Raw genomic sequence first — 23,065 nt, 5'->3', positions numbered from 1 at the left:
TCCACGTGGCGGGGAATTTGCTGCCCCAACGCCTTGTCCCTGAGCACATTGCCCATGCACCCCAAGTGGGCAGCTGGGCTCCGTGCCTGTCCCGGCCACTGTGGGTGCTGGCCTGGGTGGCCCAGGTTCCTTCGAGGGCTGGGGAGGCCTCGGCCGCTGGTCCGCGGTGCTGGGTTTGTGCGTCCCGCGGATCCTGCTCCTCCCGAGGCGTCCTGCCCCACAGCCTGACCTGGCGTGGCCGCCCCACGGCCCCCTCCCTCCCGCCGCGGCCATAAATCAGCGCGGCCCTGGCGTGGGCGCAGGCGCTGGTGCGCTCGCCCCTGCCCACCCGTGCCCCCCACCTCCCGCCGGAGTTCCTCTCTCCTGGTGCTTTATCTGCTGCAGAGGTCCCACTTATCTCCCCTGTCACTTTCTAATGCTAGTTTATGGGCAGCATTTTGTAGCTTAATTATGATGTTTTTCTGCATGGTCACGTGGCCACAGAAACCAATAAGGCAACTAAGTTGGTCCACCTCGGCTGAGCCTGGCCCCCGCGGGGAGGAGATTGGCTGGTGTCCTGCACCGGGCGCTGTGCGCGCAGCCAGAGCCCCGACACCTCCCCAGCGGACGCGGGCCCTATAAATCCCCCAGCCCACTCCGGAGGGGGCAGCGATACCCGGCACCCGCGGAGGCTCCTTGGGCTGGGGCTGCTCGCCGGAGGTGCGAGTGAAGTTCTCCTGCCACCCCCACCCCGTGTGCAGCGGGGCGCAGCGCCGTGTCGCGGTGAGTATTTGCCAGTGGGGACACCCGCGGCCACCCTGACCTGCCTGTTCCCTGCCCGTGCCCTGCTTCGTGGGGGTCTCTCTGGCACGGTGGAGGCTGGGGACACTTGGCAAGGAAGCGGGAGCCGTGCGTGGGCCTTCGCTTCCCGTCCCATCCCCATGAGCGGACGTGGGGATGGAGGCACCAGCATCAGCTGGGCGTGGGGACACCCAGGGACACCAAGGATCGCCTGGCCCTGCTTTGGGCCCCAAGGGCAGCAGAGCGAGGTCCCACCATGGCCTCAGCCCTTTGGCCTTGCTGCTGCCCAGAAATGCCAGATCCAGCCGCGGGGCAAGGGGGTGGCGAGCGAAGGCCACCGAGGGGCTCTGGCAGTCCGAGGGGTGGTGAGCTGGGGGTTCCTGGCCACCTCAGCTCTGTCGCAGCCCCCTCAAACACAGGCAGCCCCCGCACCCTGGAGCAAGCGTGGGGGCAGCCAGGCCCCCCGACCCCTCCTGGGCTCCTCTCCCCGGTGGCAGCTGAAGCTCCGCGGCTCCCAGCAGCTCCCCTGGAGCTCACCGTGAGCGTGGGGGCTGCGGCCGGGGGGCTCTGCGAGTGGTAGACGCGCTCCTTCCCAGCCAAACCAGCCCGCGCCGGGGGCTGCCTGCTGCTATTCTTAGTCTGGGCTCGATTCCTGGTGGCTCTGGAGCGATCCTCTGCCGAGCCCGCTTCCTGTTTGCTGCACATCCCTGCCAGCGCTGCTTCCTCCCTGGGGCACCCGCGGGCCGCGACGGGCGTGCGGGACGAGCCGTATGGGGCAAGCTGTGGGGGACGAGCTGCGTGGAATGGGATGTGTGGGGTGGGATGTGCGGGATGAGCCGAGCCTCGGGGCCTGCGCCCTCCCTGCGGCTCCCTTGGGCGTCAAAACGCCTCAAATTGTGGCTCCGTCCCCCGTGGGCCCTTCTTGGCGCAGAGCTGGGCAGCCAGGAAGCGTCTCTCAATGAGAGCGGGCCGGCCCCGAGGGGATGGGTTGAGCTCCCCTGCCTGGCTCAGCGAGGGAGCCTCGAGCTCCCCGTGGCCAAGCACCCGGACCGGGGCATGTGCCTGGCCGGCCTGGGAGCAGGAGGCTCCTCCTGCCTGGGGTGATGCAGTGCCAGGCCAGGCACGGTTTTTCTGCGCCCAGACTCACCCCTTGCTGTGTTTTTGGGCTTGGTTTGGTCCTGGTGGTTGGCCAGAAGGAGCCCCCAGCTGGGTTGAACCCGTGTGTGCCTGCGTGAGGCCCACAGCTGGGAGCGGGACAGGCCACATGTGAGCTGTGTGTGGGTGCTGAGCTCTGTTTGAGCAGCAGCAGCTCCTCCATCCCCACCGAGAGCTGGAGGCAGCGCCCGTGCTGCCCGCACTGCCCTGCGTGGGCAGGGGCAGGGGGCGGCTCACCGAGCCCTGTGCAGCCGCCTCTCCGGTCGCCCCTCAGCTGGACGGGGCAGGGAGGCTGGAGGCGGCCGCGTTCGCCTGCGAGCAGGAAACTTCCCCAGACAGAACGAAACCCAGCTGACGGCGGGGACGTGCTCTGCGCCGATCTCTCGGGGAGTGTTTCAGTGCCTAAAAGTGAAGCAGGGAACTGAACAGCGGCAGTGAGCGGTGACTGTCCGGCTGGCGCCACGTCCGTGCCGTTACCATCGCCGGTGGCCCCAGGGGAGGTGCCGGAGGTGCCGCACGCCCCAGCGCTCCTCACGCGGCTTTCTTGGGGCTCCACCGGCAGCCGTGGGGGTAACGGGCCCGCTCTGGCAGGCCTTGGGGGACCGGGGGCTCGGGGGGCTCGTGCTTGCCGTGGGTGCTGCGGGGCACCGCGCCCCGGGCCCAGGCGACGCGGGCGGCTCCTGGCCCCTTGGTGCGGCCCCGGCCCGGGGGCTCGGCTCCCACCTCCTCCTGCCCCGGGGCCGCCGCCGTCGGGGCCGCCGCACCCGGGGGGCCGTGGCCGGGCCGTGCCCGCGTCCCCGCGCCCCCGGGCCGCCAGGTCCCTCCTCCCCAGCCCGTCCCCAGGCGCCAGCCGCCCGCTCTCCCAGAGGAGGTTCCCCAGCCCCCGGGGGGCTGGCCGCTCGCCCGCACCAGCATGGAGCTGCTCTTCCAGGCGCTATAAAGGGCTCCGGCGCCGGCACCTGCCGCTCGCTCTCCGCCGCGCCGCGCTCCCGCTCCCGCTCCCGGCGCAGGGCTCGGGGCCGCCCGGTGCCCGTCCCCCCCCCGGCCCCGTCCCGCTGAGCCGCCGCCGTGTCCCGCAGCAGGGCCGCCGGCGGGGATGGACTATTCCTATGATGAGGACCTGGACGAGCTGTGTCCGGTCTGCGGGGACAAGGTCTCGGGGTACCACTACGGGCTGCTCACCTGCGAGAGCTGCAAGGTAGGAGCGGGCAGGGGGCAGGGGGCTGCGGGGAGGGGGGGGCACGGCCGGGGCCGGGGCTGGGGAGGGGGGGGGGGGCACGGCCGGGGCCGGGGCTGCGGGGCCCCCGCGGGCCGCCCCTCGCCCGCTTTCGTTAGCGGCAGCTCGCCGGGCGGCGGCACGGGAGCGCGGCCGCGACGGGAGCCCCGGCGGCGGGCGGGGGGCTCGGGGCAGGGCGGGGGGCTCCGGGGGCTCGGGGCCGGTGCCCGCCGCATCGCCGCCGCTGCCCGCCGCAGGGCTTCTTCAAGAGGACGGTGCAGAACAACAAGCACTACACCTGCACCGAGAGCCAGAACTGCAAGATCGACAAGACCCAGCGGAAGCGCTGCCCCTACTGCCGCTTCCAGAAGTGCCTCACCGTGGGGATGCGCCTGGAAGGTAGGCGCAGACGGGACGGGTCGGCTCGGGACGGGCTGGGACGGGTCGGGACGGGACGGCCCGGGGGGCTCCGGGCTCGGCGCTCGCCCTGCGCGCTCCCCCCGCGGCGGTCGCGCTGCCCCCGGCCGCCGCCGCGCCCCCCGGGCCGGTGATTGCCGGGGCCGCTCCGGTTCCGTTTTTCCTCCCCAAGTTAAACAAAAATTCGTTTTTTCGCCTTGCCTTCTGCTTTTCGTTCCTTTGTTTTTGTTTTGTTTCTCCGGGGGTTTTGGCTGCTGGGGCTTCAACTTTCCAGGATTTTTTCTTTGCTGGCAGAACGGTTGGGAAATAGCAGAGAAATTATTGTTTTCCTTAATCACATAATTCCAGAAGCTGGGACTTAAGGAAAACGTTAAATATTACGAGACTCACAATAAAACTACGTGAGACCCACCACAAATTATATTTTTCCTCTTGGTGACATTTAGTATAACAGATTTCTCAGCTGCCTGACTCTCGGGGAGTGCAATTACATCCCCCACTGTCGTCACCTCGCTCGTGTCAGAGAAGCTGATCCCGACTGAGGTGTTCGAGTCGGGCCCTGACATCCCCACGTCTGTTGTTGTGGTCTCTGCAACGCTTAGCACAGGCCAGCGAAATACATCCAGGACACAGTTCGCTGGCAAGCGATTGCAAAGCAAAAGCAAACGCAAACGCGGAAAGGAAAACTCCTGCCGTTGTCAGCTCCCCCCCAACCCCTTCTGCCCTGAAACCCTTCACATTTTACGGCAGATGGATGGGGACAGACGTGCCGGCGGGGCTGACACTTCTCACCTGGCCGGGCTGGCCAGGCAGGGCTGCATCCGCGTGGGAGTTCAAGGCGACGTGCGGGTTAATCACAAAGTACTGCGCGTACTTGCAGGGAGCGAGCCGCTCGCTTCCCGGGGAGCGGGGTTAGAGCGCTGCTGGGGCGGAGGCGCAGGGCTGAGACACAACATCGGGCTGCAGAATCAGCGCCTGCAAACTCCCGGCGTGGTCCAGCTTCCAGCCCTGTCTCCAAACTGATCCCAGTTCCCTGCTTCTCCCCGGACTGGAGTTACTGGTACCCCGAGCCTGCCGTGCGCGGGCCAGCAGCTGGGCCAGCACCGCACCCGTCAGGCAGGGGCTTGGGAGTGGGGCAGGTGTCGGCTGTAAGGGACAGGCAGAGGCAGCATTTGGGGGGCAGATGCACTTTTGGTTTCCCATTTTTGGCTGTTTTTGTCTTGCTTACCATGGAGCTAATTTGGCCCCGTGTTTTGCCTGGCTAGGAGGGCAGCGGCCGGGCTATCAGCAGCCGGCTCGTTCCAAACAGCCTCTTTTTGTTTATTTTCTTGCTGTTAGCTGCAGCAGCTCGCTGGGGAGGGAGGCACCCAGAGGCAAATAGCATTCCTGTGGGACTCTCGTGTTAAAAACTGGAGCTTACATTGCCTTCGTTATTGAATTTTTTGGTCAGGGAAGCCAAGCTACACGGAGAATGCCTCAGCAACACGGGACAAAAGCAAGCCCCGAATGATTAATTTTGGAGAAAAGCACGGTGGTGATACTGGCCCCCTCCTGAAGCTGCAGTGCAGCTTGCGGCCGGGGGAGCTGCGGGGCAGGGGGCGCAGGGCTGCCGTGGGGATGGCGACGTGGCCAAGGGCCCAGGGCAGGGGGCTGGAGACTGGGGGCTTCCCTCTGCCCACCTCTCCCCCTGCTCTGGGCTCTCGGCCGTGAGATGGTCACGGTGTGAATCTGGTGGTATTTAGAAACGGATGCAGTCCTGAAATGGAAAAGTGGAGCAGGAGGGGTTGAAAGCCCCCTTCTCTCTTTGTGTTCTTGGTCCGAGATGGAAGGAGGTGACCAGTGTTTGCCTGGGGAAGGTTTTGGGCAGGGAGGATGTAGGCGGGCTTGGGATGTGCTCCCTGGGCTCCCTTTCTCAAAGGGTGGGGGAAATGCTGGTGGGGAAATAAACCCCAAAATATTATTCGGAGTGGGTAGGAGAGGAGGGCTCTCGGTGTGCCCTAGGGTGTGGGGCTGGCGGTGGAAGCCAGGTGCCAGCTGGGGCTGTGATGGGGTGTCCCTGCGGGGAGTCCCATAGGGGTGCTGGCAGCAGACCCTGAAGGCAGGCACGGCCCAAGGCAGCTGCGTGCGGGGCAGGCTCCCACGAGCCGGGGAGCTGAGGCATCCCGGGTCGCGGAGGATGCCTGTGGCCGCGTGGCTCGAGATGCTGTTTCCATGAATAAAGAATGAGGGAGGAAGCACAGGGCGGCTCCCCTGGGAGCACATTCCTGCTCTCCCTGCGAACGCTGCTGCTCCCGGCCAGCACTGCCGCCCTTCCAGCCTGCCTGCGGAGAGTCTGGGAGCTCTCCGGGGTCTGGCCACGCTTCCAGCAGCCGCGGGGCACATGGGTGAAAGAGAGGCAGAGGTAACAGCGGCGACACAAAAGCAAGAACCGCCTGCTCTCAGTGAGGCTGCGAGCCAGCTGAGGGGCTTTTCCCTTTCATGCTCAGCCACGGGCTGTGCTCGCTGGCTCGCTCGCCTCTGGTGCCTGCCGAGGCGTCCAGCTCGCGGCCTCCCGAGCTGGGGCTGTGCGGGTGGGCTGGCGGCCGTGGGGCCGGGATGAGCTTGTGCTGCGGAGAAGCACCTGTGTCCTCGCACAGTGACACATTCTTGGGTTTCCTCGGGGTTCAGCAGGAATGTCTGCTTTGCTGCAGGCCATCAGGACGACTCCGAGAGCGGGGCGCTTGGGCTGAGCCCCAGGCAGCCTGAGGGCACCTCGCAGCTGTGCGCAGGGCTCCGAGAGCCCTGGAAATGGGGAGAGGGTTGCAGGAAGAGTGCAGCTTGGGTGCACGCAAGCCAGAGTTTGTGTTGCCCCAGGCTCAGCAGAAACAAGGAAATCCTGGGGCTGGTCCAGGGTTGAGGGCTGTAAAAATGAAAGCAGGCGTCAAGCCCCCCCCCCCCCCCCCGCCCTTGTCTGCCCAGGCTTCTGGGGCTCTGCTCTAAGCCCACACAGGGCACAACCTCCCCTACCCCCGTGCATTTCGTAGTTCAAGCCAAGTATCTCTTCCTTCCTTGCAATTCCCAGAGGTTTTGAGGCACAGCAGACCCCAGCCCCACAGCACAACCCTGCCAGCAGCTCTCTGGGCAGCTGTCCCAGCGCCCCCCCGTCCCATTTGTCTGCCCCCCCCCTCGCGCTGCTCTCCCTCGGCGCGGGTTCACTGCAGCCTCTGCCGCCTCTGCCCCACAGCCGTGCGTGCAGACCGGATGCGCGGAGGCAGAAACAAGTTTGGGCCCATGTACAAGCGGGACCGTGCCTTAAAGCAGCAGAAGAAAGCCCTGATCCGTGCCAACGGCTTCAAGCTGGAGACCGTGCCCCAGATCGTGTCTCCCGTGCAGAACGACTACAGCCTGTCCTCCACCATCCACAGCATCCACGCCATGTCCAAGACCCTGCCGCCCAACCCCGCCGCCCTGACGCCCGTCGACTACGAGCGCGGCCCCTACGGGACGCCCTCCCTGGGAATGACTGTGCCCAGCCACGCGCCGCTCGCCGGCTACCACTACCCTTCCTTCCCCAGCCGCACCATCAAGTCCGAGTACCCCGACCACTACACAAACGCGCACGAGTCCATGCCCTACATGTACCCAGAGACCTACCCCAGCAGCTCCCCCCCCGACATCCCCGAGGTCATCCTGAAGCTGCTGCAGCTGGAGCCCGACGAGGCCCAGGTGAAGGCGCGGATCCTGGCCTGCCTGCAGCAAGAGCAAGGCAAAGGCCGGCACGAGAAGCTCAGCACCTTTGGCCTCATGTGCAAGATGGCCGACCAGACCCTCTTCTCCATCGTGGAGTGGGCACGGAGCTGCATCTTCTTCAAGGAGCTGGAGGTAGGGGGCCTGGGCACTGGGAGGGGTGTGGTATGGGGATGTGGGCAGTGAGGGGAGCGGGGCTGAAGTGCCAGCAGGATGGGGTGCTGCAGCGGACAGGATTGGGCCTGATGTGCTGGCAGGAGGGCGATAGCCATGACCACAAGCCTGCCGGCACCGCGGGGCTCGCCGTGTCCGGTGCGTCACGGCGGGGGCAGGTGCGGAGGCAATCGCCGGCAGAGTGAGTGCGGTGTCAGGCTCTAGGTATAATTGAAAAATGTAACGTTGAGGAATTATAGTTGAGACAATTCTCTCCTCCGCCTTTAGGAGGAAAATCAATGCTGTCAGGTGGGTGCCTGCCAGCAGCAGGGAGCCAGGGCCGGGCTGGGCCGAAGGCAGCTCCTCTGCATCGGCCTCAGCTGCCGGCAGCCCGTGTGCTGGGGAGCATGGTGCTGACCCCACCTGCCTGCCCCTCGCGTCTCCCAAGCCCCCCAAACACTTACTGGGGCCAGGAGAGGGATGAGCAGGGCTGGGGCAGCCACTGCCAGCCTCGCCACATTCTCAGATATTTTATGTTTGTGTTCTGGGCTGAACTAAGATCCCAAATTGCTGCAAAAATGGGAGAATATTTTGCAATGTTGGCACAATGCAGCGAGCTGAATCTCGCGACTGCTGGGAGAGGCAGGTGCCTTCCCATGTACGCAGTGTGAGGCTGCACTGCCCAGGTCTGGCCAAAATCAGCGCCCATCGCAGTGCCACAGGGACCATGCCCAGGACAGGTCCATGCTCCTTGCCATGCTCACCCCATGGATACCGCAGGGCAGAGCCTCGCTGCTCAAAATAGCCCCTGGCTATCCAAAACACTGTCAGGAAGTCGCATTGTGGGGCTGGGTCGGGCTTATTTCAATCATATCAGTGTCGAGCCTGGATTTTGGGAACAGGGTGGCTGTTGTTTTGCAGGAGATATTGTAAACAGTGTAAATTCAGCCATCAGCTGCATTGCCGTGTAGCCTTGTAACTCTATTGTCTGCCTGATCGCACCACGAAAATAGGCTGCTTCCGTGTGAATGCACCTCTGAGGGCGCTCCTCCTCCTGCAGGGCTCGGGACGGTGCCACGAGGTCTCACCTGGCCGGGGCCACCGGTGCCCTGAACACATCCCGGTGGTGCCCAGAGATGGAGCTGAGCAGGGCACCCCGGGGCACATCCCCCTGAGCTGCCCCGTCCCTGGGGTGGGATCGGGCTGGGGGCGCAGCCCTGCTGCCCAGCGGGTGCACGCCGCAGCCAGCACCGTCCTGCACAGCACCGGGTGTCCCCCGGCACGGGGCGGTGGTTTATGGAGAGCGTGGGACGGGGCAGCAGCTCCACAGCACCTGGAACCTCTCCCTCTCCTGCCCGGAGCATAAAAGCGCGCGGTAAATGAACTCCTGCTAGTGCAGAGTTTATGGCTTTGCCCTAAAGCCCACTAGCACAGTGTAAAACCGCGGCCTCGGGGATCGATGGCCGTAACGCAGGCAGTCCCCGCGGCACGGCCGGAGCTCCCTGGAGCAGGGACACCGCAGCCCCCCTGGGAACGGCCACGTGCAGGCGGCCGCTGCTGTCCCCAGCCAGGGGAGGGCTCCTGGGGGGGCCGGGCTGGGAGGGCGATGCACCGGCATCGCTCCAGGATGATGCTGAGCAGGGAGCGGGTACAGGTCACCTTTCTGTGTCCCCCATGTAGAGTGTCCCCCCCTCCCCGAGCACTCCCAGCTGCCAGGGGTGCTGGGGCCACGGGCTCATGCTGTGGGGCTGTTTTGCAGACAGCTTCTGCCCAGGCCTGGAGGGGGCAAACCCCCGGGGGTGCCAGGGCGAGGCTTTGCTCCCTGCCTGGGGGAGCAGGAGCAGGTCCCCCCAGAGCCAGCAGGTCCCGTTCCCATTCTCATTCCCACACCAAAAGCCCAGCGAGGGACCCTGGCGCACCGGGCAGACCGGACCCTTTGCTGTCTCCTCCCAGCTGGATGCCGGGGCCAGGGCTGGGGACGTGGTGAGAGCCCCCCCGGCTCCGCCGCTGCGCCCTGGGAAGGACACGGGGGGAGAGGGGCTAACGGCCCCTTGACATCAGCTCGCGCGCCACGTCCGCCCGCAGGCGCGGGGCAGCCAGATTGAAAACAGATTTAACTTCCCAGATATATCGTTTCATTTAAGGGCCAGTAATTCTGTCAGTCTGCCACTGACAAACGAGGGTCCCCATGCCAATCCGCCGCGAGACTGATGTCGCCGCGTTCATCTTGTGTCACCAGGCGGAGAATTACGGACTGCGCTGGCCTTCGGAGGCAAGACTAATAATGCCGCGCGGCAGAGGGGGATTTGGGGGCCCGCTTGTTTATCGAGGGCCGGCCGCGGAGCCGTGGCGCGAGGCCGCGCGGGCGGAGGTGGAAGAGGTCAGCGCTGACGCCCATAAATACGAACTTTAACTGAGTCTAGATGAGATGTGTCAGGACTGAGGGAAGATTTGCAGCAGCTCTTCAGGAAGAAAAATATGGGCCGGGGGTGAAATATATTTTGTTGGGTCGTGAGTCTCAGGCAACTTTGTCCTTTCAGATGTAATTTTTTTATATATATATGGAGAGAGAGAGAGAGAGAGGGATGTGCATGCACACGCACACTTGCACACTCACATTGTGCCTGCTCGAGGTTCCTTTTATATACAAATATCTTGCACAGTCTGGTCTAGATAGGTGATATTGCTACACGTATCTATAAATATCATGCACACAGGGGTGCGATGACCTTTAGATTGGGATGAGCAGCCAGGAATGTTAAACAAATTGCCGTGGTTTCAGCCCGAGGCCGGTCAGAGCCCCAGCGGCTGGGCACGCGGTCTTGCTGCGATGGGCTCACTGAGATGGGTGCGCACGGCCAGGGGCCAGGGGACACCGATACCCCACAGCCCTTCCTCACTGCTCCCCACCCGTGGGTGAACACCAGCCTGGGGGAAACGCCGCTCCGAGGGGCTTCTGCGGCAGCGGGCGCTGCGCTGTCCTCGGGGCTGGTTTCCCTCGCTCCTTGTGAGCGATCTCGCAGCCACCACTGGGCCATTTGCAGTCGGCTGCTCCTCTGCCTTCAGCACGCATGGGTCATCTTGACCCCCATCTCCTGGCCAACAGCCAGCGCGTTTTTGGCAGATTTAAAATCTCCTTCTGGTCGTGGATGCTGCAGCAATGTTTAGCATCCTCTGCACTGGGGTAAATGTGACTGCTTCCCGTGGCTGCTGCTGGTGTGGCCCCTCGCTCCCGCAGCACGCTGATGCCCACACCGCCTTGCCGAGGGCTGCTGCTGGCGCGGGCAAAGGGCAGCAGCCCAGGGCCGCAGCGCGTGCTCTGCCTGCAGGGAGGTGTCACCCCAGCCCTGCTGCGCTGGGCTTGGTGGTTTTTTTTTTTTTGCTCTAAGCTGCCCATGGCAGTGGTATCTGGGCAGGGGGAAGGGGGCCTGCATCTGACCATTAACACCTTACTCTTGTGTGGGGTTTTGATTGCCGGCACCCAGTGGATGGTTAATCCACTTTCGCACTTCCCAGCAGCCGAGGTGACAGGTCCTGCTCGCACCCTGTAATTGCCCGGGCTGCGGCTCGGGGTGCTGGTGCTCACCGTGTGCCCGCGCTGGGACGGAGCCGCTGGGGCCAGCCCTGCACCAGGTTTTGGGCAAAGTCCCCGAGGGCAGTGCTGGGGTGCGGTTGGGTCGGGAGGCGTCCGAGCACTCCTCAGGCCTGCAGCGTGCTGCAGCTGGTGCTGGATGGGTGTGCTGGAGCCGCTGAGCACCTTGGAGCAAGGCGAGGCTGGCGGTGCTCGCTGGGGTCACGGCGCTGCAGGGATGCCCGAGTGCAGGCAGTGGTACCAGGGGGACGCCCCGTGTCAGTGCATGCAGCAGCACGGGGATTTAGCTGCTAGGGTAATGCCTGTCCCCTCCCTGGACCTTTACAGCCCAGCCCCATTTATTGTAGGGAAATGGATTTTTCTGTCGGTTGCGGACCTGCCTTCCTCAGAAAGGCCTTTTCTGCGGCTGTGGCAGCAGGTGAGTGCTTGCCCCGCATGGGGAGCGTTTCACTGCCGCGTTTTGTGAATGGGTTAAATGCTTTCTTAAAAAAAAAAAAAAAAAGCCTCTTAAAGACAGCTTGCATCAGGTCCTTGATAAAGCACTCCGTTGAAAAGCCTTGACATTAAAAGAGGAAGATCCTTTGCTTAACTTTTAAAGGCGAGTGTGCGTGCGTGCCGCCTCGCCGGGAGGACTGATGGACGCCGAAGGGCTGTCCATTAGGAGCCCCCTCCTCCGCACAGCGCAGGCTGCAGCGGGGGCACCGGGGAGGCCGCCCCCATGGTGGGAGCGAGGTGCAGGGATGCCCCCGAGCGCCCCATGCAGCGCTGGGGCCCGTGGAGCCGCCGCTGGGCTGTGCTGGCTCCACGCAGCTCCCCCAGCCCAGCCTCGATCCCACCACGGCCCCATAGCGCTGCCGGGAAGGCCACACACAGCACGCTGGGGCAGGCCAGTGGGCATTTCGGGGCGAAGTGTGCCGTGGGTGGGGCGGAGGCGACACGCTGAAACTGCCTGCGGAGCTTGGGAGAAGCCGGCTAGTATTGTTACAGGAAGAAATGGGGGTTTCGAGATTGTTTAAATGTTTCCTTTTGGAAAAAGATGAGTTTCTTTAAAGCATTTTTTTAGAGCAAAACCCTCAGCCTGTCCCTTCTGGAGCTCGTCCCGGTCAGGAATGAGGCACAGGAAGGAGGTTACAAAACAACACTACGAGACGAGCGGGGGGCTCGGCGCTGGCCGGGTGCTGCTGGCTGGGAGCGTGCGGCCATGCGGGGAGCCCGGCTCCCTGCGCCGCTCACCAGCCGCCGGCCTTGGGGCCGGAGGTCGTTCAGAATGCAGAAAATCTCCATTTTGTTTTGACGCAGAATGAGCTTTTCCCCAGTTCTTTGTTCAGCAGCTGAGCAGAAACCCCGCGTTCTGTGGGGCTCAGGTCTCGGGGGCTCCGGCAGTGCTGGGCTGGGGGCACATGGCCGGGGCAGCCCTGCTGCCTGCTGCTGCAGGCATTTTGCACCGCCGGGCACCTCCCTCCCCAGTGCCACACGGGTTCAACCACCACCACACCTCCAAAATACGTCCAGGCAGCCTGTGGGGGGTGCCGGGCTCAGGAACCATAAAGCTCTTTCTCATCCGACTTCCATTCCTTTTGCAATCTACCGACCCTGGTTTATTGCAGCCTCTTCAGCCAAACGATGGTATTATCCAGCTCCATGATACTGCATCTGTCTTCCTTCTATTAAAAGCAGCGAGCACAATGGCCCTGCAGAGCTCTTCTGGTGGCGCTGAATTTGCTGGGAGGGAAGTATTGATGATAAACCCCCGCGCTCGGCCCGCCGGTGGGGACGGCGGCTTTGTGGCTGCCTCCTCCCTGCTGCCGGGGCCGGGACAGCAGCGTGGTCGCATCCTGCAGCACCCATGGGCACAGGGACGGGGCAAACACAGCTGTTCGTTTAGGCTGGCTCATCCCAGCTATCGCTGGTGCTGCCTCCAGCCCCTGGCTTTCCGAGGAGACCCTGGAGGCCTGGGCAGCTTGCCCCCTTGGGCTGAGCCTCTTAACAGGGGCATTTCCAGAAATTTCTTTGCAAACCTGGCCGTGCACGCTTGTAGCTGTCCCTGTGTGTCCACACCACCACACGTGCAGAGACGCATGTGGCCGTGTGCGGGGGTACGCAGAGGTGCAGGCAGGGCGTGAGTGCCGGGAGGCACCAGGGTTAAAGCGCTGCCCTGCGCCTCCCCCAGACCTGCCGGGGGTGGGAGGCCGGGCGCTGTGCTCCTGCAGCTTTAAAGTATCCCAGGGACGGGCAGGAGACACAGGGCCTTTGTGCAACAGCAGCATCGCACTCCCCCGTCGCGGTGCCAGGCGAGGGGATGCGGCCGGTAGTCATTTTGTTAAAGTCTTGTGCATGGCTTCGGCGGGATTCCTGCCGCGTGGAGGCAAGGCGGCGCTGATAAGAGGCAGCCAGCACCGGCGAGGCACAGCGGGCACCCCGAGCTGGCTGTGCACCCACCCCACTCCCCTCCTCTGCTCCGGCCCCGCTCCCCCTCCGCGGGGGGCTCCCTGCAGCTGGGCAAGCCTCCAACAGTGGAGCCTCCCCGGGGTGCCTGCGGGGCGGTGGGGCTGTGCTGCCCTGCGTGGGACGTGGGACGCTGCGGGGTGCAGCTGCTGCTGGAGGCGCCCACCCTGGGGTCCCTCTGCAGGCGGGGACGGAGCTGCCCCGGGTGGCACTGGCAGTGCAGTGAGCAGGGCGCAGGCATCCAGCCCGGTGACATGCAGGGGAGGAGGAAATGGAAACCAGGAGCCAGACCTGTGCTGAGGGGAGGTGTTGGCAATTAACGTTTCATTAATCAGATGAAGCATTCCCTTGCTAGGAGGGTGTTTGCAGGCAGGCTGCAATTTCTACATAGAGATGTGTGGGTGAGAGTTTAGGAAAGGCCTTACAGGTAGGCTGCAGTCTGTGAGGGAACACAGAAATCCCAGAGAGTTAAAAAATGTGGTTTTTGGCAGACAGTGATGGTGGGGGCAAAGTCCCGGTCCCCGGGAGCAGTGGGGCTCCCTGTGGAGGTGCCAATGCCCCTGTGGCCGCGAGCCTTCACCAGCCCAGCCCGGCTGCTGCCAGCAGGCAAACCTGGCCCCGGAGAGAACCTGGGGTGGGAATGGCCCCGTGGGGTCCGGTCACCTGTGGGCCTGTGGGGAAGGCGGAGGTTTGGCAGGCCTCCAACACGTCACGGTGATGCCGTACCCGTGCCAAGGCACTGCTCATCCTGTTGGCAGGTGGCCTCACCCGTGCTCTGCTTAATGTAATGGCACTGCTGGCCAGACTCACTGCTGTGCTTCTGGCTGCTAGAGCAGTGAAAACAGAGGAGTTTTTGACACTGCTGCCTCTGTTACCATCCCTTGTGCCTCTGCTGTGCTGAGCACAACGCTCCGGGCCCCGTGAGCAGCTCGTGCTGCCAGGCTGCAGCGCGGTGCTGAACCTCACAAGGCAGCACTGGGGTGGGACTGGGGCTGCCCTCGTCCCCTCTTCAGGCTGGGAATGACTTGGTGTGGATGCAGCCCAGGCTCCTGTGCTGCATCCACGTGCGCGGGGGCATCAGCGGCGCGGCTCTGCCTGTGTTGCAGGTGGGCGACCAGATGAAGCTGCTGCAGAACTGCTGGAGCGAGCTGCTAGTGTTCGACCACGTCTACCGGCAGCTGCAGCACGGCAAGGAGCACAGCGTGCTGCTGGTCACCGGCCAGGAGGTGAGCGTGGCACTGCCCCTGGGGCTGCGGGGCCGGGGAGATTTTTGTCTCGCTTCTGGCCGCGCTCCTCCCGGCGTGGGGTGGCCGGTTTGTTTGTGCTGCGGGCTGTTTATGCAGAAGATGATGTTTTTGCTGCACTCTGCAGATAGACCTGAGCCTTCTGCCCGGCTCCAGGGCATGGCCCCATCCCACTGCCCTGTGGGCACCTGGGGTTGGCTCCTGGGTCTGCAGCAAAATGTTTCCTGCAGGGGAAAATCCACAGCTGGGTGTTTATTCACAGAGCATGTATGAGCACGCTGGTTGGGGAGGCAGCACGAGCACTCAGCAACGTGCAGCTCTACAGGGGCCCCCATTTCTGAACAGCACTGGGGAAGTGGGCAACTCTGCCTAATTTTGGCTGGAGCCGTGGGCTGGGGCGAGCTGGTGGGCGCATCGGGGAGGGTGCAGGGCGCCGCAGCTGATGCTCGCGCCCTCCCTGCAGGTGGACCTGTCGACGGTGGCGGCGCAGGCGGGCTCCATCCTGCACTCCCTGGTGCTGCGGGCGCAGGAGCTGGTCCTGCACCTGCACTCCCTCCAGGTGGACCGGCAGGAGTTCGTCTGCCTCAAGTTCCTGATCCTCTTCAGCCTCGGTGAGCAGGGCGCGGGCAGGGATCCTCCACGGGGGCCAGGGGCAGCGCTGCGGCCGTCGGAGCACCGCGAGGCCGCCGCAGGCGTCGCGGGAGGTGGTGGGAGCGGCTGGGCTGGCTGCTGGGGGAATGGGCACAAAGGGGCTTTTGGCAAGGCACCGGGAACAAGGGCTGAAGCCTCTCAGCTGCCCTGCCTTGTGCAAGAGGCCTCTGCAGTTCCTCGGGCTGTTTCTGCTCTGCCGTGGCTGCGGAGGACGTTGCAGCCCCAGGTGCCCGCAGGCAGAGCCTGTTTTGGTCACCCACCCGCTGCACCAGGCGGGGAAACAGCCGGCTGATACAGCCCTGCAAAACAGGCGTGTTGACAGAGGCGGCCGCGGGGACGGCCCTATCTCCCCCGGGATTTGCGTCAGAGGGCCCCGGCCAGGGGCTGCACGTTTCTCCTGATTAGGCGCTGCCTCGGAGCCTGCGGTCGGCCGACGCGGCAGGTTCACACGGTCCCTCCTCACCCAGACAAAATACGCGGGAGCCGCGGGCGCTGCCCTGAGAGCCCTCCCCATCCCTGGGCTGCAGAGCAGCTCTGCCCCAGCCCCGGCCCCGCTGCCGCCTCCGGGAGCATCCCCCATCCGCCTCATCCATTGCAGGGATGCGGTGCCTTTTGCATTTTCCCACAAGCTTCGCCCCAAGGAGGGCAGCTCGTGGGGTCCAGCCGGAGCCACCTCCGGCCCAGCCGCCTTCGTTACCAGTACCGACACCATCTGCTCGGCCCCGTCCCGGCAGGAACTCTCACCCCCCGGTGTGAGGACGGTGGCAGGGCCAGCGAGGGGCTCAGCTGGCTGCCGTGCTCCCGGCTCGCACCTCTGCTGCTGCAGCCCCTTGGCTTCACACCCCGCTGCTGCCGCCGCTAATTGCACTTGCCCGCGTGGGGCAGGGAGCGGCGCTGCCCCAGGGACGGCTGGCGGCTGGCTGGGCCCCCGCAGTGCGGGCTCTGGGGCCGAGCTGGGGCCGTGAGCCCAGCCTGGGGCATCTCCGTCCCCATCCCCAACCAAATCTCCTAAATCATCCCCAGCTCTACCCCTGGCTCCAGCCCTGTCCCTCTGCAGCCACGCGGTCCCCCTGGGGAGCGGTGCTGGTGCCAGCAGCTCTGTGCCCCACTGCCAAACGCGGCAGCCCACGAGCTGTGCTCCTGCACCCTACGAGCACCCAGGTATTCCTGTGCCTCTTTGTTGCTGGAGGGGCTGCATTACTGCTCCAGCCTGCTCCTGGGGCAGCCTTGCTGCTGCGTTCATGGGGTAGGGGAAGCACCTGGCGTGGTGTGGTCAGTGGGAATCAGCTCCCCAGTGGCTGGCCTGGGGGGTCGCTGTGGACATTTCCCTGCCAGCAGCGGGTCCCTCGCCGTGGGATCCCGGCACCCCAGGCAGGGTGGGTGTCTCAGGGCCTGGAGCCACACGGCTGTTCCCTCCTGCAGCTGCGGCATCTCCTCCCGGGGCTTTCTTTTTCTTTAGAGCTGTTTTGAAATCCAGAGAAATTAGATATGGGATTTGCTGTTCAAACAGTGATAAAGTGTGGCACAAACAGTGCCTGGGCTGGGAAATGAAGAAGCTGGTGGGGCCCGCACCCCAGCCGCTGCCCCGCAGGATCTGCAGCGGTCAGGCTGGTCCCTGCTGCGCTGCCCTGTCCCCCATTCCTGTCCCTGTCCCCCATTCCTGTCCCTGTCCCCCATTCCTGTCCCTGTCCCCCATGCCTGTCCCTGTCCCCCATGCCTGTCCCTGTCCCCCCTTCCCATCCCTGTCCCCACCACATGTCACAGCGAGTAGGGGCAGCGTCCTCCCGGGCACATGGTGAGCGCCTGTGCCCGTGGAAGTTGTGCTGAGCATGGCGTGGGATTCCTTGCCCTTGGAGCAGCGGCTTCCAGGGAAGGCATGGAATAAAATAGCTGTGTTTTCCCAGACATCATGTTGCCCCAAATCCAACTTTTTCTCTCCATATTGCAGAGCTCACTTGGAGTAATTTGCCCTTCGCAGGCTCAGCTGTAGAGGATGGGATTGTGTATTATGTGCAGGATGTAATTGCCTTTAACAAGAGAATTTCCACATTTACCACTCTGGCATAGCACAATCAAAGCCAAGCCCTGCTCACAAGAGCTGCCATTTGAGTTCTAAATAGATTTCTCTCCTGAGCAGGTAAAGAGATTTAATTAAAATTAGGGCTTCTCAAAATAGCAATATTTATGAGGACGGCACAGGTTAGCTTTGTTCTACAGAAGGGCTTAATAGAGCCTTAATGGATTGACCTATCATTCGATTTCATGACTTACATTCATGAAGCAGCTACTCTTGGGGAGGGGAGGAAGAGAGGCTTTTATAGCCCACATTCCCTTAAGCGTTTGCAATTTATCAGCAGCTTCTCCCAAACAAAAGGAGCTGTGAATAGGAAGAACACTTGAGGGCATAGAAATAATCCCAGGCATATCTGTATGTGTGATGGGAGGCTTTGTCACAGGACAGTCTTTGCAACTGCTGCAGTGTCGCTAAATGAAGTGAGTCAATGTTATTTGGACAACATTCTTTATTCCTTGCAGGAATGAAAAGATTATTCAAATATTCAATTAAACAGTGAATAGGGTCTTTCAGAGAACCAGGTGAGTTCATCGAGTAGAACTAGCTATTGTTGAGCCAACTCAGGGGATAGATTTGACATTTATCAATATAACTTCTTTTTTTTTAATGACTTGCACAATAACCTTATGCAGATAAAGAGATTTCATAACAACAACCCCGGGTAGAAGGGAGACGGCCACAATAGGAGCAAATGTGCCGCAGGAGTGAAAAGGGAAGGGTGATCTGATAAAGTGTGCCTTGGCACAACCCGTGGCACTCGTGCCTGCACCACGCAGCGCCCGCCCGGCCGCGCAGCCCGGCCCCGGCAGGGCTGGAGGCTGCGTCCCCCGGGACCCCCGGCAGTGCCTCCGCTCCTCGCCGTGCCTGTGCCGGGGCTTGGCCCCCCACCCCCCACCAGCACCCCGCTTTGCCCTCCTTGAACACTCCCCAGCCCGTTGGCCATGGCCACAGCCCATTTGGCCCAAAAGCCAAGTTCACCTCCCTTCTTTTTTGGGGGCAAAAGCCTGAACTAGACCCCAGACCTGCCACTGCCTTGGTTGAAGCCCATGCCCAGATCCAGGAGCTCCGTGAAGCTGGGCTGGGTCTGGGCTGCAAACCCAGACCTGAGCCTGGGAGCCAGGAGCTGGTGGCACCATTGCCCACGCAGCCGTGGCGGCACAGTAAAGCTGCTAAATCCGCTCGCCCCAAGTGCTCTCAGCGCCGATGTCTGCAACAAGGTCTCCCAGAGGCGGGTGCTGCGATACGATCCGTGTTTGGCTGTAGCCAGCTGATGGGGAACAGCACGGTGCGTAAAGCCATTAGACCTGCTGATGCAGCACCGCGGTAGGCAGCTTGACACCCAGTGCCTCGGCCGCGGAGCAGCAGCAGTGAACCGAGCGCCCACGCTGTGGCTGCAGGGGGAGGGCAGGCCTGTGGGTGTCACCCCGGGTGCCCAAAGCAGAAAGCCCCCCGCCCACAAGCTGGGCTTGTCCCTGGTGCTGCCCCCGGCCGCGGCTTCGGTTGTGGCGTGGTGGTGGAGGAGCAGCTCAGTGGGGCAACAGCTTCAGGGCCACCCAAAGGTGGGGTCCTTGCGGATCGGGCACGGGTCTGCAGCAGCAGGGGCACCCACGAGGTGGGCAGGGATGGGGACTGATGGCAGCACAGCAGGACCCTTTGTGCCATGTGCTGGCACTGGGTGCGGTGACCGCAGCAGCCTTGGTCCCACAGGGTCGGGTCCCTCCTGGTGCACCCAGTACAGAGCGGGGCAGGTGCCTGTGTTTGTCACTGTGTCAGCACCCCCTGGTCTCTTGTAGATGTGAAGTACCTGGAGAACCACACGCTGGCTAAGGATGCTCAGGAGAAGGCCAACGCGGCGCTGCTGGAGTACACCGTCTGCCACTACCCCCACTCCACGGACAAGTTTCGCCAGCTGCTGCTGCGGCTGGCAGAGGTCCGGGCGCTGAGCATGCAGGCGGAGGAGTACCTGTACCACAAGCACCTGAGCGGGGAGGTGCCCTGCAACAACCTCCTCATCGAGATGCTGCACGCCAAGCGGACTTGAGCGCGGCCCCGCGCACGGACTCGGCAGAGCTCCGGCGCTGACGGCAGCACCATGGGGCAGGAGGTGTACCCGGGGCGGCCGCCGCCGCCTCTCTGCCCCGTGCTTCTCAGTGATGCTATTTAACCCTTACTATTGGAAAGGTCCCAGATGATTTATTTTAATACACAGTAAGGACTGTTAATGGCTGTGGGGCCATGGGCTCGGCCGCTGGACTGCCCCATCGGCAGCGTGGCCCCGCAGCTCCTCTGCACACCTGGTGCCCAGCACGCTGCCTGCCCGACCCGGCTCTGTGGTGTGAGGAAGGGTAAAGCCCAGCTTTTCTCCTATTTATGCTCCTCTCCTGCTGTCCTTATGCACCATCTCTTTGCCACTGCCCTCCCTGCCCCCAGCCCTGCCCTGTCTCAGGACCCCTCATGCACAGGGCAGGGGAAGAAGCGAGGTGAACCCCCAGCAGGCGGTGGTTTCGCAGGGGTCGTGGTGTGCCCAGGCACTGGCACGGTGGCAGAGGATTTCTGCAGGGGCAAACAGAGCCCTGGAGCTCCCACAGTGTCGCTGCCTGGTGGGTGCCGAGCAGCACAGGAGGGGCCAGGCACTGCTGAGCCCTCAGCTGGGTTTTTCTCCGTGCCTGCTGGTGCGGGGGCAGCAGCCGTGGCTTTGCAGCCCTCAGCAGCTGCAGTGCGCCCTGTGCCCAAGGTCAGCTCGTGTCTGGGGTGGCAAAGCTTCATACAGACGCTCCAAGAGAGTCAGTGCTGGGGGCAGGGACCCGTCCCTGGGATTTGGAGCCCATGGCCCTGCTGCTGCGACCCCCCTGCAGCAGGGCAGGAGTGGACACACAGAGGAAGGGCTGAAAGCTCTGGCCTGGGAGCATTGCGGGGGCCTGCGGGTCGCTGTGACCGGGCAGCTCCTCCACTGGTGCCTGGGCAGCCAAGGGACAGGATGAGGCCAGGGGAGGGCTCTGTGCCCTCCCTGCCCGCAGGTGGTGCTGGTGGAGGTGGCACAGCGGCTGGGCAGGAGGGACATGCAGGTCTAGGCCCCGTGCCGCAGCACCGGGCAGCCGCAGCAGCACGTGGCAGCACGTGCCCAGGGCCTGGGGTGCAGCTGGAGGCTCCGGCAACACCCCCTGTGCCCACCGCCAAAGCGCTGGAGCGAGGAGTGGTAAGAACAGCCCCGTGGTTCACGGGGCCTGAGCTGGGCCTCCAGGGCCCCATCCTGCCACCCCCGGTGGAGCCCTCCCTGCCCAGCCCCACCAGCACGGCCCTGTCCCTGGGTGGCAGCAAGCATGGTGCCACACGCAGCGAGAGGCTGCGCCGGGGGCTCGCAGGCACGACGGGGCAGCGCCGGGGGCTCCAGCTGCTCTCGCTGCTGCTTCTTCTCCAGCTCAGCCTCCACCCGCCCCACGCCTCCTCCTCGGCCAGGTGCCCAGCGCACGGCCCCCCCCCAACGCAGCAGCGAGGCCCCGCCAGCTCCACTGCGGCTCCCTCGGTGCCGCTGGCTGGGGTTCAGGCGTCTCCTCCGCTGCGGGTGGGTGTCCTTGCTTGGAGGGGACTCTTGTACGCCGCGGCTCTGCGCAGAGCCGGTGCCTTGAGGAGCTCTCACGCTGCAGGCGAGCGCCGCTGCAGACTGCTATACCCAGAGCCGCTCATCCACGGAAGCTTGTTAGATGCAGAAGAGCATGTTTGTTTCTGCTTTTCAACGTTTGTGCATTCTCCTCCTGAAGTCTGTGGTTCAGTTTCACCTTCTTCTTTTTGTGAACTTAAAGAACTGGAGAAAATGGTTTCGGAGGTAAAAGATGTTTTATTTTCAGAAAATTAAAAGTGTCCTTAAGTGTCTTTCTCTTTCTCACATCCTTTCCTCTCTCTCATCCCTCTCTTTCTTCACTCCCCACCTTTCCTTCCCAGGCAGGAGGTTATTAACTTCCTTGTCAGGAGCAAACCACTGTAATAAATTTTGCAGTTCATTTAAAAAGGCAGACTTTGTCTTTTTTGACTGTATTTCTAATGGTCCTTTCTGGTGCCACCCCCTCCTGGTACCAGGGCAGGGCTCAGCCCCGGTATCTCCATCCCACAGCTCCCCCGGGGCGCTGCTGCCTTCGGAGGGGACGGGGACACGGGTCCCTGCGGGAGGGAACCGCTGCTGTGGTTCAGCTGGAAGGCACGGGTCTCTCAGGACCTGGTGCAAAGCGCTGCTGAGAATTGCCATAGCGACCCTGAGTGTGTTTTGCAAGTGAGCCCAGGGATGACAGCATTTAGGGGCAAGGGGCACACCCAGGATTCTCTTGTAGCTCTTGGTCTCACTGCGGCCGAGAGCCGCTGGTGTGCCACGTACCGAGGGAGGGAGCAGGATCCCAGCACAGGCAGAGCTGTGCCGCCGGCTCGGTGGCCTGCCTGAAGGCGGCCCTGCATGGCACTGCCCCACGCGCTGGCTCCCTGGACCCAGCAGCTCAGATGCTGCTCTGCCAGGAGCCAGGCACCAGAAGTGATGGCTCTGCACTCAGACCTCGCTCTTTTGGCCAGTATAAAGCTGCTCTGAGGGCTGCAGTTTCCAACAGCAATTCAATCCATGCCAAGCAGCACATGCTGTGCTGAGAGCAGGGAACACGGCGTAACGCGGCAGGCAGCACACGGGATCAGGAGGTGTCCAGGAACTGCCCTCCGCTGCACCCAGCCTCGTAAAGCCACCACGTGCTGCCGTGCCTGGCCGCGAGACCATTCCCATGGATAAAGTACAAGGAGAGAAGTCTGCCTTTAAAAATCAGCATTTACTGTCATCGTAATCAGCAAAAAACCAACACATTTTATGTGCTCTAAACACTAGGAGAGTAACAGGAAAAACAGTCCGATGCAGAGAGCAGAGAGGGAGGGAGAACATAACGCCAGCTGGAGCAGAGAGCGACGCCAGCCAGACGGGAAGCCCAGGGAGAAGCAGGGAGATATTTTATTGTCCTAAACACAGCAGAAGATGCTATTAAAGTCAGCTGGTTTAGAAAAGCATTGAAGCCAGCCGCTGTCTTCCTTGGTGCGTGTGCTTCCCATGCAGCCCATCCTCAGCCCTGCCCCTGCAGAGCGCAGCCCAGGCAGGAGCAGGGCCAGGGAAAGCGATGTCCTCGCCTGCACGGGCACAGCCCCCGGATGGCTTCCCACCACTGCCTCATCTGAGAGAAACCAGCCCTGGTGGTGGCACAACCAACACAGGCAGCCGAGTGCTACCAGCAGCGCCTTGGGGCACACGGCTCCACCGGCTGGGCTTGGCCACGCTGCCACGGGGACCCAAGGGCGAGCCACACGGGCTGGGCAGCAGCCACACTGCGGGGTGCTCTGCACAGCCCCGGAGAGGTGCAGGGTGTCTTCGGCATCAGACGAAGCCCAGCAGCCCCATGAGACCCCCCCCAGCTACCCCAGTCCTGCCTTGGCTTTGTCCGCACATGCTGCTAGGAAGAAGCACAGGGTTAACAGCTCTGCCTGGACGCGAGGCCCTCCGCACGAAGCCAGCTCCTCTGCCCTGCCATCCTCCAGGCTGCTCGAAGGCCACCACAGTGTTGTGGCACCCAGAAACCGCCTCTCAGAAACCTAAA

The 23,065-nt window shown here is 63.3% G+C and overlaps 2 protein-coding genes across 3 annotated transcripts in view; one reads left to right on the top strand and one right to left on the bottom strand.

Annotated features, from left to right (window-relative positions):
- Positions 1–411: 411 nt before the first annotated feature.
- NR5A1 (nuclear receptor subfamily 5 group A member 1) lies at positions 412–21,465 on the top strand. Of its 2 annotated transcripts, none has more exons than XM_083807270.1 (7): positions 412–762; positions 3,018–3,133; positions 3,409–3,550; positions 6,792–7,429; positions 14,591–14,710; positions 15,192–15,339; positions 19,247–21,465. In XM_083807270.1, exons 2-7 carry the CDS (start codon positions 3,032–3,034, stop codon positions 19,492–19,494), a joined length of 1,398 nt encoding a protein of 465 aa, XP_083663396.1. In that variant the 5' UTR covers positions 412–762; positions 3,018–3,031; the 3' UTR covers positions 19,495–21,465. The 2 variants fall into 2 exon arrangements, with proteins under 2 accessions (XP_083663396.1, XP_083663395.1); XM_083807269.1 differs by having other exon boundaries at positions 414–762; positions 3,015–3,133.
- Positions 19,785–23,065, bottom strand: part of ADGRD2 (adhesion G protein-coupled receptor D2) — a 31,986-nt gene continuing 28,705 nt past the window's right edge. The window contains exon 26 of the mRNA XM_083807229.1: positions 19,785–23,060. Within this exon, the coding sequence (XP_083663355.1) occupies positions 23,053–23,060 (8 nt within the window). The 3' untranslated portion in view covers positions 19,785–23,052. The remainder of the gene's footprint in view (positions 23,061–23,065) is intronic.

This window comes from Anser anser (genome assembly GCF_964211835.1).
Source record: "Anser anser genome assembly, chromosome: 21".
Lineage (NCBI taxonomy): Eukaryota > Metazoa > Chordata > Aves > Anseriformes > Anatidae > Anser > Anser anser.
The sequence above is the reverse complement of the archived record's forward strand: the minus strand, read 5'-3'. Positions and strand labels throughout refer to the sequence as shown.

Bases quoted from the DNA above. Each gene is read 5' to 3' on its own strand.
- NR5A1 (XM_083807270.1), top strand. From the start codon at position 3,032: ATGGACTATTCCTATGATGAGGACCTGGACGAGCTGTGTCCGGTCTGC. The intron at 3,551-6,791 runs GTAGGCGCAGAC...TCTGCCCCACAG, and splicing joins CGTGGGGATGCGCCTGGAAG to CCGTGCGTGCAGACCGGATG. The intron at 15,340-19,246 runs GTGAGCAGGGCG...GGTCTCTTGTAG, and splicing joins CCTGATCCTCTTCAGCCTCG to ATGTGAAGTACCTGGAGAAC.